Source organism: Strix uralensis, chromosome 10 (genome assembly GCF_047716275.1).
Source record: "Strix uralensis isolate ZFMK-TIS-50842 chromosome 10, bStrUra1, whole genome shotgun sequence".
NCBI lineage: Eukaryota > Metazoa > Chordata > Aves > Strigiformes > Strigidae > Strix > Strix uralensis.
In genome coordinates, this window is record NC_133981.1 from 17,174,582 (window position 1) to 17,189,588 (window position 15,007).

The 15,007-nt window shown below is 41.5% G+C and overlaps 1 protein-coding gene across 5 annotated transcripts in view; it reads right to left on the reverse strand.

Annotated features, from left to right (window-relative positions):
* USP4 (ubiquitin specific peptidase 4) overlaps positions 1-15,007 on the reverse strand; it is a 48,232-nt gene that overhangs the window by 2,525 nt on the left and 30,700 nt on the right. For 2 of the 5 annotated variants that reach the window (XM_074879387.1, XM_074879388.1), the window contains 8 exons: positions 6,338-6,529; positions 5,690-5,778; positions 4,507-4,722; positions 4,360-4,430; positions 3,630-3,745; positions 2,595-2,744; positions 1,768-1,871; positions 122-210 (listed from right to left, as the gene is read on the reverse strand). In XM_074879387.1, coding sequence (XP_074735488.1) covers positions 122-210; positions 1,768-1,871; positions 2,595-2,744; positions 3,630-3,745; positions 4,360-4,430; positions 4,507-4,722; positions 5,690-5,778; positions 6,338-6,529 — 1,027 coding nt within the window. The other 3 variants (XR_012630275.1, XR_012630276.1, XM_074879389.1) reach the window with 3 other exon arrangements.

The following is a 15,007-nucleotide window of genomic DNA, read 5'->3' on the forward strand; positions in this document are numbered from 1 at the left end:
CTACCAAACAAAGAAGAAAACCATCTGAAACAATCCACACAGCTCGGCTGGAAACGTAATGCCCAAAGCAGGGAACCACAGTTTCAGCACAAACTCAATTAGCCTCAGGCCAAATACTCACCACTATTTGGTCTTCTGAAGCCACTGATACACTGCTGTCATCAAAGTAGTACCACTTGTCATTCACTTTGTTCTTTGCGTAGGCCGTGTCTGTCAGGAGAAGACACTGCAGCTCAGTACTCCGGGGGAGACAGGTAGGCAACGCCACGCCACCGGCACTGCACCAGTGATGCTCGAGACTCAAACTGAGTGTGCATGGGAGGCCAGGAGCTAGCTGTGACATCAACTACCCCAAACCTAGTCCACCAACATACACATCTTCTAGAACATGCTAGCTGGTCCAGCTAGTCTAGAACCACATCCCACATACCAGACTTACCCCTGATAGCTGAGATACAGGGCAAAGAAACTTAGGAAAAAAAAAAAAAATATATAGTGTTTTGTTCACCCCCCCTTGAGTCAGAGCTTTCCCAAACACACAGTTTAAGACTGCATTTTCGTATTTTTCACATGAAAAAAGTTTTCTGATGATGATGGATCTGATCTAGTGCTTGCAAGAGTCCTCACTCCAGAAGAAAGTTGGACTGACGTCCTGCAAAGTCTCTTCCAAGACTTCTGTAACTATGATCTCCAATCCCAAACTATACCCCCCTTCAGCTGATGCTATCCCACAGTGACACACCCTCTGAATTAAGCACATACACTGCCAAACAGCAGTTAGCATCCTCTCACAGCAAAACACTTCTGGGTAATTCTAGAAGCATCATCTACAGCACAGATCTGCATGGACACCTGATATAGGGAACTCACCTACAGATGCATTTCATCTATGCTGCAACAAAACCAGTGACAGAAAATACAGACTTGTCATATATAACAAAGGGATTTTTTCTCCTGATGGCATAACATTTTCCCTGCTAAGTGAGCTCTTGTCAGTGCAAAAGCGGAGACATTCTACTGCAAGCTAGTGCCAGCTGTGCAACCAAGAGGTCCCAAGAACTACACATTTGTTTGTGGCTTGTTTTAGAAAAAGTCTGGAACAAAGGAAAATGAAAAGGGGGGGGGAAGTGTTTTAAATTGCTATTGCAGCAAACAGAATTCAGGACAGGAAACGCAGAAAGGCATCAGACCTAGCTTCACGACGAGGTGTGCCCTCTGCTCTGTCTGCCTGGCCTACAAGCAACTGCTGCTTGTCAGACCTCATCTCACCACCAAGGGAACCTGGCAGCTCCTGCTTGGCTGCCTCGACTGCTGGCAACCTCCGCACTGCAGCTGTGATGCTGCACCCACACTGGACAAGCAGCTGCCCTCCGGCTGAGTCCTGGAGATGAACTGACAGCTTATGCTGAGGACTCTCCCCAGCACTCTCCAGTAAGAAGCTCCTTTCCACAATTACACGTTCGGCATTGAAAAATCTTGATTCCAAACTGGGGAACACCATCACACACTCTGAGGACTACTAATGGCTCTGATGACACAGGCATCAGAGTCAGACCTCAGGCAGCTGCAAACTATGCAAGCTGGCTAGCTGCTCTGCAGATCCTAATAGGAAGGACATTATCTTCCAATATGCTGTTCACCTGCATACAGAACACTGCTAAGTTTTGGATTAGACAGTCCTGGGGAGGTCTCCAATGCACTGAGCCCTCTCGTGACCCCTCTGCCTATATTTCCTTGTGCACAAAGGACAAAGAAGCAGTTACTCACAGTGGCCTACTCCCATGGCTCCATAGTGATTGGAAACTGCAATGAGGTCATACACATATGAGCCTGCTCTTGGGTCACAAACAAACTCGGACATGTTTAAACCCCTGGAAGGAAACCCAAAAGTATCAGTACACCAGTAACCAGCACTTTCTAAAAAGTGATGCATGACACCAGTGAAGCTCTGCAGGCAGGCAGCACTGGTGGTGAGTGCTGCACTCTGCTGCTCAACAGCCAAATGTTCTTAAAGACCAGACACGTTACTCCTCTCACACAGGGCAGGTCCTGGTAAACCCATCAAGTGCTGCCAAAAGATTTAGAGGGAGGTGCTGAATAAAAGACAGTTCAGAGTGTCCCTGTGTAGGCATGAAAACTGAGATAGGAGTAGTAAGGAATATGCTTCATCCTGCAGCAGGATGCTGAGAAGCAGAAGCAGAGGAATGAGGCAGGCTTTCATCTTGTACTTGTGCAATCTTCAGTACTACAAGAGCAGCTCTGCCCAATAAATTTGCTAAATTCTCTCTAGAAGTTCTCTTGGTTCAGCAGAACTACATGGTTTTAACCTAATTTCAGAAGAAACAGCAACTGCTAGTAACTAGTGTTCTTTTGAATCATGCAGATCTAATTAAGGTTAAAATTAACAAAAAAAAATAACCACACCAAAAACCCAACCAACTCAACTCATGCCTGCTGTTTTGCAATTCAAACCCAGAAGACAGAGCTGTTCCAGTTACAGCTTTAATAACAAGCCCACCCAACAGTAACATCAGAAGTACATTTCTCTTGACCAGCTTCTTCAAGCTCTTCCTAGCTCAAGGAAAGAAACCTACCTGATAGGGAATTCCACAACAGTGTCAAGTTTATCCCTCCAGTATCTGCTGTATGAGAAGCGTTTTAAATGCACTACCAAAATCCTGGGCAAAGACCACAAGTCAAACTTCTTTGTGGCCTGTTGATGTTTCTTACAGTTAGGGCAGTACCTGAGGAAGGAGTAACAAACAAGGAAATTAATGACTACGTTGAAAGAAAAGCCTCTGGCCTCCCATTAAAAGATGCCTCAACGGCACAGTACAGACCCTGCCTTAAGAAAGCATTTTGGCTCTGGAATATGCAGATGAACACACTTCCTCAGAGGTTTCCAAACTGCAACTTGCTTTCACATTATAGGCAAAATGTGCTATGGCAAGTGCATTAACTGAACATTGTACAAAGATTAATTTTTCTTTTGTAAATTTAAAAAAAGGTTTAAAGGTCCCATTACTTCTTTATTATCTCCTGATGCAGCTCAAACAGATAACAGTTGCAAACACATCTACAGCATGTAATTGAAAATTAATAATAAACAATCACCTAAGTAATTTTCCTACACAGCTAGCAAACAACCTCCATAAACCTGCATACACAGTAATCACAATCTGGTCACTTAGGATCTGCTGTTCCTAGCCCCTCTGGACTACAGATTTTTGATAGACTTAGGAGTGGGTCAGGACTGGTTCAAGCTAGAAATAATACAGAATTAAACCCTAAGGTAAGTACATGCTTTCACTCTTTATTACCACAACTGCTTCCTCTGACACTGTCTGGAAGACAGAGGTATACTGGGGAATTAAAAATAGCCTGATCTTTGGAAGCTACATGCCCACTGCCACTTTTTTTTTTTTAAAAAATAAAGGCAGGAAACAAATACTTTTTATTAACCAACGTCTGCAACGTGTTGAGTCAATGACTTAACACAGAATTGATAGACTTCTCACAGATTAAGACAAAAGGACAGACCCGGGCAATTATCAGAATCCCATGACAATGTGAACTCAAACAGTTATGGCATTTTACAATAAACATGGCAGGCAGGCAGAGGCTCTTACCACGGGTCATGTTCACCAAGCGTTTCCATAGTAGTGAAGAGCTCTATGCAGTCTCTGAGGGCTACCACAGCCTTCTTCTTCTGTGGTTGTAACATACTTCCATGTTTTTCAAATGCCTAGTGAAAGACATGCATGCTTTATTCAATTCCACATAAGTCTTTAATCCCTGACATCACAAAAAGGAACATGCTCACTTTCACCATGCTGCCTATTTTTGGCCCCCCCTTTCCTACCCACCCAATCATCTCAAGCTTCCAGTCATTCCATTCTTGTGTTACAAACACTCTGCAAGAGAAAAATATAGTATGTCCCTCCTTCAAAGTTGGTGGATTTTGGGTTTTTTTGCAAAAGAGTAAAAACAGTTATTTTGTTACAAAACACGATCCAGCAGAACTCTCACAGAAAGAATAATGAGCTTTCTACCAGACTCTATGAATTTGGTTTCAGGTTTCTATCAGGTTTTGGGGGTTTGTTTTGTTTCTTGAATGGACTATGAACTAGACTCTTTAGCTCTAAAATTAAAATGTCTACTTTTCAGAACACACTGGAAATAGATCAGCAATTATAAATCTACAGATTTTATCACTAAAAGATTTTAAGTAAATACATCTCATGCTGGTGATTCCAATTGTTATGAAGGGAGCTACACCTACATTTCACCATCTACTGTAATCTTTTAAGTACCATGCAAGTTTACATACAGATATTTAAGAAAACAGCATACTACAACCTGTGCCTCCTGTTCATCAAAAAGTAGCCTTCGCGTATCAGAATCCCAGTCAACAGCAAGTGCAGAAAAAGCTACAAGAAAGAAGAAACATTTATTGTAAAGGTGTAAGGAGAAAGAAGGAAAAAAATATAGCAAGATAATAATTACCATTTAATTTTAAGATTTTCCCTTCTACAATGGAGTTTATCTCAGAGGTCCCAGAGGAATTCACAAGGCTAAAAGTGAAATGCCGCTTCTTGCAAGGCTGCAGGTCTCTTGCTGACTCGATCTGCATACAACCCTCAGAGTGGCAGGGATCAACTTCTGCCAGCTTCTCCTTGCCTTCCTGTCCGCCATCCTGATGCTCCATCTCTTCAATGTCACCTGGCAACATTTAAAACAAGCACAATATTAAAGAGCTTCAGCGAAAGCTTAGACTGACATCTCACACGGACAGCGGTTTGCATGACCCTGTTGCCATACACACTGATTACTCAGAAAGTAATGAAAAGACATGCAGAAAAAGAAAACTGTGCTTGCTAACCACTACATCTGGAGATGTATTTCTTCTGTTAGTAGATGCCAGGTAATGTGCTGGGTTTTATATCCTAGTATCAGGCATGATGGAGAGTGCTCAGTTCACAGAAGGCTAACAATCATATCGTCTGACAGCACACCCTAATAAACACCCCAAGGGAGAATCATCAAGGTTGCAGTTGGGTATCTTTACAGAAGGGAATATGTAAGTCTCCAGGGAAGTTATTTCCATTCTTCAGGAAAAATGGGCAGATTTTTTTCCTCATTTACCTCGTTCCAGTTGTTACTCTCAAGCAGCACAAGTGAATCATTTCAAAGAGGAAAGGGAAACATGCATTTGCCATCAGTGTTGAAAGCTTCCTTGTAAGCATCTATCCTAGGAATAAGACTTCATGATTCTAGGTCCATGAATAGAAAACATCATTTCCACTTTATTTCTCCAGAACTTGTCTTTGTGTCCTAACAGGCCAGTTTTCATCACCAAAAGGCCTATTAGGAAAGGAGTTGCCTCTGGAGGGAGGCACCTGAACACCTAGTAGGGAAGAAAAGACTTCCCTAATATCAGTCAAGATAAATGCAACCACATCCTGTAGTCCTGCTGCTGCTTACGCATATCTGATCTCCCTTAGAAGGAAAACCTTCTGCAAGAATTCACACCATACCATGCAGAAATCCTATGCAATAGCATGGTTTAATCATTGTGAAGAAACAATCTGCTAGAGATTAAGCCAAATACACACAGCACCAAACAAATGCTAATAAAAAAAACCTTTAAGTGCCAAAAAGCTTCCAGCCAATTTTGAAAGGACTTTACCTTCAACCACACCATTAGAGCCATTGCAGGTTCCTTTGTCTGGGCAGGGCGCAGAGTATTCTTCTGCCAAAGGGAGTTTCACATAGCGGCTAAAGAGAGGGAATATGTTTATCATACAATCATACCAAAGCTCTACATCAGAAGAGCAGCACCCCTCTCCATCCTAAGTTCTTGCTGTCCAATCCCCCTCAGCAAACCGGAACCCATCCTTTACAGCATCATTTACAGGCCAAAAGGTCTCAGAATGAGTCAAACAACAACAATTCAGTAAGTCTCTGTTCTCACTGCTTGTTCCAAGTTTTACTGGTGTTAGATGGAAAAGGCAAAAATAAGTTATGGTGGCCCCATCTGAGAGCCCTGAAAACACGGCCTGAGTTCTGCTCCTGACCCGTTTTGCACCACCAAGCAGATAGCTTCCCTTGTGACCACCACCAGCATTATCTTACAGCCTGCTTTTACAAAGCCCAAAAAAACAGGACCTTGACATGCCTCCAGACACTAATGCAATGCAAATCCTGGTTTATATGCCACACAAAAACCAAGGAAAATTCTTCCCGTTAACAAGGATGCAGTAATCCTATTGTAGTGTAATTGAATAAGTGACCACTAGAACTTTGCATAGGATTCAACGGTACAGACATGACTTACCCAATCTGCTCTGAAACCACACTGTACAAGTGATCCACTGTGAGCTTGTGTTTCGGCACAGATATCAGTAGTGGCTGACCAAAGAGTACGGTCCCTGAAGTATTGCTGGACTGCCTCATTGTCTTCTCCCGAAAGTAAACAGAGAGAGTAACATACTCCAGGCCATCCTCACTTGGCTTGCAAACTTCATACCTGTTTGAAAGACAGGTATTTCTGCGGGTTATTTCCACTGCCAAGAAGCACAGCTGGTAGAAGCAATATGAACTCTGTCCAACAAGTCTCTCCATCAGGTCCTCCTGAGAAGGACAAAAAGGGTTGTACTCTGTCTTCATGCTACAGTTTCCTGAACACTTCCCATGGCTCACAATGGCACAGGATACATACCTACCACCAACTCGACTGTCACATTCCCTCTGTCTTTATTCCCAATTTACATCCCTATTGCCACTCACCTCTCAAGACATTACCCTGACAACTACATGTTGCTTCAGCCAGATCACAGTGTCAATGAAAAATACTAAATGCATTTTGAAATCCCTCAGACAGTGCTTGTTCCCTCTGGAGAAAGAAACCCTCTTGATACCTTGGGTCTTGTATTCTCCCAGCCTCTCATACAGTTAATGGCCTGAGCTCACATCACTGAGCAGCCAATGTTTCAGAAAACCAAGAGTTTGGAAACATCTGCTTCACAGAAAAAATCCAAGGATAGTAAACACACAAGAAAAATATTCTGGAAGAAAACAAACAGCTCTGAAGAACATTGAGACAGAACAGAGACACAGCTTGTGTTACTGGGCAAAACAGCAAATGAGATATTTGCAGATGTCAGAGTCAAGAGAAGCCATGTGGCCCAACACTATCACATTGTTCACTTCAGGACTATTCATTACAAAAAATTCATTTTCAGGAATGCCAAGTCACACTCCTCTTTAATTTGGTGAGTCACCTGTCCCAGACTTATCTTAAAACTGAAAGAGAAAGAAAGACTTCATGAAAGATGTCACTACGCATAAAAACCAAGACCACAATCACGTATCTGAATGTACTAACTCTTTAACAGCTCTCTTACATTAAACAAGCCACTTCCTTTCTCTCAAGGGCCAAGAAACATTTTTTTATTCCTGTGTTCAAAATGTCCTTGTAGAGCAGGGAGGAGAACAAATTTCAGAGTTGTAGCTCTGCTCCATTCTACTTAAACGAAAAGGGATCCCACCTTGGGGCTTGCACTGAGTCAGTAGAGTACATGAAGAAAAATATCCCTCCAGAGACTCCCAGCCCAGCCCACCAAGAGCATCACAGATCAGAGTCAGCATAAGACAGTCCAGCACAAATGGCTGTTGAGGTTTTCTAGGCTGTCAATGCTACTTAGCACTGGATACAGTTCACACCTTCTAAAGTTTCCGGAGAAACAGCACCACAAAGAGGTGAATTATTTTACTTAGCACTGTTTAAATAATAAAAGACCATACTCAGTCCCAGAGCATCATCTACGATTAAGTCCAGGTCTCATGAGACCCTTAAGCTGGACTCCTATAAAACAGATCAGCACGACATGCACATGTTCCTCAACATTCTTGTGACTCCTCTCATGCCACCTACAAGCAGCGGCTAATGCAGCCCCCATTTATACTCCATCCTCACACACCTGAATGAAGCCCTGCCCATGCGACGGAACAGATGGGACAGAAGGAAAAAGCTAAGTATTACCCATACGCAGGTGTCATCCATCAGAATCAGCCTGCATGCTGTAACCCTACAGCACTGCAAAAGAGCATCTCACACACTTCTCACTGAAACATAACAAATTTGATTACTCAAGTGCCCCTCTACCCACTCCACCTCAGAACAGCTTTTACATACTAGTATTAGAGGCAGACATATCAGAGCCAGGATCCGTCATTTTCTGAATCTCTTGAGCAACAGCTATCCCTTCTAAAAAAATAAATCATCTAAGATAAAATATCATTTAAGGAAGGCTGAACAGCTGATACTGGGAACTACTAGACAATACACTGTAATTCTGTATCTTACAACTTAATTGACAAAACATAAAGATGATGCTACATGAGACTACACAACATGGTTTTAGAAGTCGGAGTCACTAGCTCAGCCGCTACCACACTGCTGAGTTGCCTTTATAATTCATGACAACTCTCAGAAGTGTCTGAAAAATGCTAAGCAATGGGGTAAGACTTGACCAGTCTTCACCAGCATTATGAAGACTTCAGGTCTGTGGTTATAACTCAGAAAAGGAAGCAGTGAGCAATGAAGTAGGTAACATTTGTTGCCTTGCAAACTAAAAGTTAAGCAAGTGGACAGGAGCATGAAAAGCTACAGAAAGACAAGGCAGAGCTACGTAAAAGGGCACCGAAAGCAAAAAGTACTCTGAGCTAAACACTAGGCAAATGTACATGTTGTATGTTACTGAAACATTCTCTCCCAAGTGCTGGGATCTATGATATTAATTCCAGCTGAAAAACACTATGTGGATCACAAGTCAGTCTATAGCAACAATTAGGAAAAGTATATTTTGTAGAAGAACAGAGAAGGGTAGGGGAAAAAAAAAAGCCATTGCAGAAGCTGACAAACAGATCCATCTGAACAGGATTAATACTGCACACCAACCCAGAGATGCTGCTGTGAAATTACAATAGGTTCAAAAGTTGACAAGAAGAATGAACAGAAGACGGGAAAAACCTGGGTGAAAACGCTGCACATATTCTGATCTTCGAGGAAGTGGAAATACTCCTAATCTGTTTACTTTCTTTTTATAATACGAGAACACAGGCAAACAAGTAAACTAGAAGATAAGAAACTGCTAATGCAACTTTGTCAGACAACAGGTAGTTTGCCCTGTAGAAGCTGGTCAGAGGATTTTGCCAGTCTTACTGAGGAGCAAGATTAAAAAGGATGAGGGAATTCAACCAGCAAGATTTTTACAAAGCTTAAAAAATACAAGCTCATTTTGGAAAGGACACAAACCCTCATTTCAAACAAGAAAATATCAATTTCAGCAAGTGAGAACAAACTTCCTATATCAGTTTGCTACAAGATCCCGCATATCTCAAACATTTCACATAAAACTACCAGACTAGCTGGTTTGCTGACCTAACTCAGTTCAATAATTGTTGTAAAAGTCACATTAACAAACCTGACATTTCTGCAGCCAGTCGTGGTTTTTCAGAACCATGAACTCATCTGACATAATACACAGCATGTTGTAAGAGAAGGCAGAAAACACAGTATGTATGGCAAACTAAACATATCTTAATCAAATATGCACACTTTTATAGGTTAAAGGTGACCTGCAAATCAATTTGTGAAACTTTCATGAATGTAAACAATACATATTATATTATATGCCCCATTAGCCAGGCTAAGAAAACAGGGGTATCTAGTTTATTCATCAAAACATTTTTCTTCTTAGGCCTTAAGAACTAAGAAGAAATACTGATACCCTTGAAACGGGTTGCTGAGTTTGTTTTCAAGTGGTACTTACCTGACCCCTTGTAGGCCGGCTCCAAGCTCCAGCAGGATCCCCGGGTGATGTGATATCACCAGCATGGTGCATGCGTGGGTGTTACATTGGAGCGGGAGCCGGAGGTCCTAGTGGGGCTGGACTTCACAGAACCTAAGAAAAAGAAATAGTAAGCATTTCGGTTATGTGCCGAATGCTGTTCTCTGCTTAGCCTGGAGAATGAGAGCATTCAGCACAAACACTGAACTAATGTCATCAAATTGATTTGCAGACCACCTTTACGTAAGTAAGTGACTTTCTGATCATTTGCCACAGATCTCCCTGTCGTTTCACAGGAACAACGTGCCTCGCAAGAAACATCTACAACGCTGTGAGAAGCAGGCTAGTCCCAGTGTTATTTGGCTGCACTGCCCCTACACATCATGCCAGCAATCTTGCTTCAAGTCTGATATCAAACTGCTCTATTTCTGCAAGCATCTCACTTCTTCTCTGATGCTAAGTATTAACACATCTTGCATCAGGACTACACTATGTTTCCAAGCCTGTCAGGATGAGAGAGAGATGAGTGCAAAGCCTCGTGAAAGAATGGGCTTGGAAAATTCCAGCCCCAAACTCTCCTCCCCTTTCAGATGACCTGGAAAAGAAAATGAATAGTTTTGTCCTTTGTGCAAAAGGAGCCAGGTTCATTTTGGGATGCATCTGAGAGTTAAAGTGACTTGAACATCAAGAAGCCCAGTAACATTTGCATTTCTTCTTTTTGAAGTTTAACTTTCAGAGAGCACAACAGGTACGGTAACACACCACAAGAAGCAATGAGCCAGAAACTGAGCAGCTGAAAGGAAAAAGTATATCTTAGTCATCCAGGGCAGATTTTTTTTTCCCCCCAAATTACTGTCCGTTTAGCTTAAATTCCAAATGGAGTCCAATTCTTGTCTCCCTTTCCCCTGCCAAGTTTCAGCATCTCTCACACTTTAATGAGACATGAAAATTCATGATGCATGTCTCAAGATGTCCACGGTGCCCTGCAAAAAAATCACAGAAAGCTGAGCAGGTCTTCCCTCATATCTCTATGGTGAAAACAGGGAAAAAAAATTACAGCTTTTCTGACCACTGAAATCCCCATAAAAAGGTGCAAGCTCAATATTCTATACATCCTACGTACTGCATGTTTCACAAATATTCATGAACAGTACAGTCGGGACTACAATATCTGTGCCTGCAGACCGTGTCCTCTGTCAAGCAAATATAAGAAAAAACAATAAAGCACATTCCAGCTACGCTACTCCTACTACAACGTGTTGTGCGAGTTCCTGCTCACTGACATTTACAACTGAAGCATTTCACGGAGATCGATATTCTGCTCAGTAACCAACAAATACAGAGGCCTAAATCAAAAGTTGAGATATTGGTGTTAAAAGCAAGATAACAGTACAAAAGTACAGAGTTGTTTGTGGTTTTTTTTTTTTTTCCTAAATTATGTCCCTGCTGGGACATAGATCTTCTACAGTATTAGATCCCTCCTTGAACTTTGAACTGAGATGTGTGTTGTTAGCTGGCTAGTGCACAACACTCTAAAATCAGAAGTCTGCCAAACCAACAGGAATATTGTTGTCATACGCAGCCCCAGGTCTGCCTACTGCTTTCAGCAAAGCAAATCTGGAGAAATACTGCAAGAGACTGACCACTTATATTTAAATTTTTCAGTCCTGAGACAACTTCAGGTGATGCTAAGAAATGTACTGAAGGCAAGAACTGCCAGTTTAAGTTACTACAAGAGTCTAAAGCTTCAGAACCATAGACACAACTCACTTCTGTTACAGAAGACAGTCACCCAGGTGATCACAGGTGGAAGATATGTTGGACTCTGAGAGAAGTCCTGTTGAGAGGGGGACAAGAGCAGCAAGGAACAGTGGAACAATTTGATGGCAGCTGCTCATGAAGTCAAGAGTTCAGGGGCCTTGTAGCTCCCCCTATCTCTACACATGCATTCTTTGCATTCTCAGACTCTAGCAAACAATCACAGACGACCACTAATATAACCCTGGTTTCCTTCCGAGGAGGAGTACTTTTCAGGTAAGGAAACTGTTACACCATTAAAAAGATGATTTAAACACTAACACAAGGCACGGAAGGGTGCTATCTTCAGTTTATCACAGCTTCTCTCATAATTCTCTCAGTGTGGCTATCAGGAAGGAACAAATTAAAACATCTGTGAGCACAACCAAATTAAAAGACTAGGCAGCAAAATCATTCACAAAAACACCTCAAATATCAGTAAGACCCACTGAGCAGTCTGCAATTTTAAAATATGTGTTTGGGGAATGTACATGTGAGAAACCTATTTCAGAATGTGCTATACTGATTTAACTCTGTTTTGAACTGCTTACTTTTTTGCACTCCATTTTCTAACCAGTGAAAAAAACTTTGCATCTAACTTCAATTCCTTAAAACAAGTAATGAGATGTACACGTTACAGTTTGCCAGCAGGGAAGTCTTGTCACTGGACATAACTGGCAAATAAGAATAGATGATCTATATAAAAGGGACAGGGTAAAACATGAATTAGGAAAGAGTTCGAGTATGTGAGGCAGGGAATATCATGCTAATTTAAATACAAGAGATGTTTTGATTCTAGAAAACATATCTTATTTAAATGCAAACAATTAACTAATGGTCCTCTCCCATATCCCAGGCTGCACATTATATGTCAATTCTAAACACATCTAGGTTAACATCTAGTACCTAAGAACATACCCTGCAAAGGACAGCATGATTACCAGACATCCCTCTCCAGTTTGTTTTTCCTACCTCATAGCTGACATACCTCTCAGTTTTGCTGCACTGTGAGCACAATATCCTGAAATGATGCAGTTTTCCTATTTGATTTGTAACATAAGTAATGTTATCCTCATCTCCTCTGTAACTTCAGCTCTCCTAGAACAGAAGCTGACAGTTTCTGGTCTTACTACACAAGGCAATTAAGTGATTCAAACAAATCTTGGGAAAAATTATGATTTCAAGACATGGTAGTCAAGCAGCTTCCAGCGTTTCTTCCTTGCTTATAAATCAATTGCTATCTTGTCAGCCCAGCTTAATGCTTTAGAAAGTCTTCTTAGAAGTTTATTTTGTGGCAATAGTATAAATGTAGTGCAAACAAACTTTTGATGGGTTAGCATGATTTATTGAATCTTTTTTAGGTGGTTATTTATTTCAATTGTGAATTTTGGGTGAAAACACTGTCACTGTAAAACATTATACAGCTATACTTTCTAATGAAAGAAGGCAGCTGTTCCCCTGCATTAATCAATACAAAGATAGTCTTTCAGAAACAGAAGAGAGATGCATTACTCAGTGTAGCTAGTGATACACCCTACAACTACATCACCAGCCAGCATAAGAGGATCTTTTCCAAGCTATGCAGGCATACAGAGCCATCTTTCAAGTGGTAAGAAGCAAGTCTTTTCCTGTCACTTCTCTAAAGAATTGGCCTTAATTTAAAACCAAAAGAACAGAATTCTTTTTACTGGGCGCTCAAGTCTTCTTCATTGACTTTGTGGAAACAAAATGTTTCTCTACTATACATTATTTCAATTACACGTTTTTAGTTTCAAGTGGAAGTAAGTTTGTCCTTTAAAGGTACAAGGTTCTGAAAACCTGAAGATTTTTTTAAAATATTTTTTATGCCTCCATTTAATAAACAGTGGGATATTTGTTTCTAACCTAAGAAGGTAAGTAAGTTGCTGAGATATCAGAAACTCCTGAATTTACCAGCAGCAATCTGAACATACAAACACCAGGGTGCCACATTCTCCAGCCGTGCACCAAACAGCATCTTCAGGAAGGCAGCAAGCCCTGACCTGTCACGTTACTGTTGATAACTGCTGCCAGAAATGTAACAGCTTGAGGAGCACTTGAGAAATTTCTGTATAATCCACCCCTGCTCCGCTCTTGAGGCGCTTCCACGCGGACCCTGGGACAGCAGTGTGCAGAGCAACACGGCACTCCAGGCCGGACAAGAGGATGGTTGTTTTAACACTGCCCTGCATCCTGACCCAGGTTATCGTCTAGTTCCACAGTTACACCAACTCAGCTAAGGTGCAGGAATTGCCAAGTGTTACTCAACCAGTACTTAGGATAAACATAAGCTATGTTTTCATGTCAAAAACATAAAAAGCAGGGAATTTTAGGAATGCTGAACCAGTTAAGGTAGAAGGAACAAGTTAACCAGAGAACACAGGAGGGATGAACGGACTGTTCCTGCTCTGGTTTTGGAGAAGAAGCCCACATAGAAAGTGTACACTACAGTGCCTGGGTCCAGCCCCGAGGTGGGGAGCAGTAGTAGGTGCAAGTCAGAGCAGTGTTTGCTTCTCATTAAAAAAGAACAAGCAGGCAACGGAAGAGAAGTCTCAGAACTGAAGGAAAATGTACAAGGGCCAGTGTGACAGCTAAAAGTGCCAGGGTGGGGTTCTGTGCAGGAGTCCTCTCCAGCAGGTATAAAATCATCCTTTCTGCAAGAAAGAGAAGGCAGAGATGCACCTCCATGGCTACAAGTACATTCCCCAATGCAAAATTACTTTTGAAGCCAGCAGGACAAAAATATTCACGTTACCTTGTAAGTTACGCAGATTTTTAGCAATGATGTACCAAGTCCAAAGAGACAATATTACCCCTCAAAAAGCAACTCAGATAATTCTCAGTCTTAAAAACATTTAGGTTTAGAAAGCCTGAAAACACTTATACAAGACAGTTTCAACTTACAGAAAAAAGCTTTAATTCACAGAGATCTCAAGGATTCCTCAGACCATGGACTAAATACAAAGACAAATTAAAAACATTTCCTGCAAGGATAAACTAAAGAAAATCGTAATTTCTTAGAAACATACTAGAAACACGTAACACATGGAGTAACATGAAAAAACAAAATCAAAAAAAAAGCCTTCAGCATACCCTTTATGTTGTTAGTTTGCAAGAGCCCAATGAACCAAAAACCTAACATAGCTAATCTTAAATCCTACCGAGTCCTTTCAGTGACAATTTTCAAAGCTTCTGCCAGTGCCGCTATACTTTCACAGTCTGCTCACCCCAGGCTCTACAAGCAAGTAACACCAAAAGGGTACAAATTCCTGAAGAATCACTCAAACCCACAGTTCAGAAATCCCAAGCTGAAGACCACCCTGATCACTCTCCCCTTG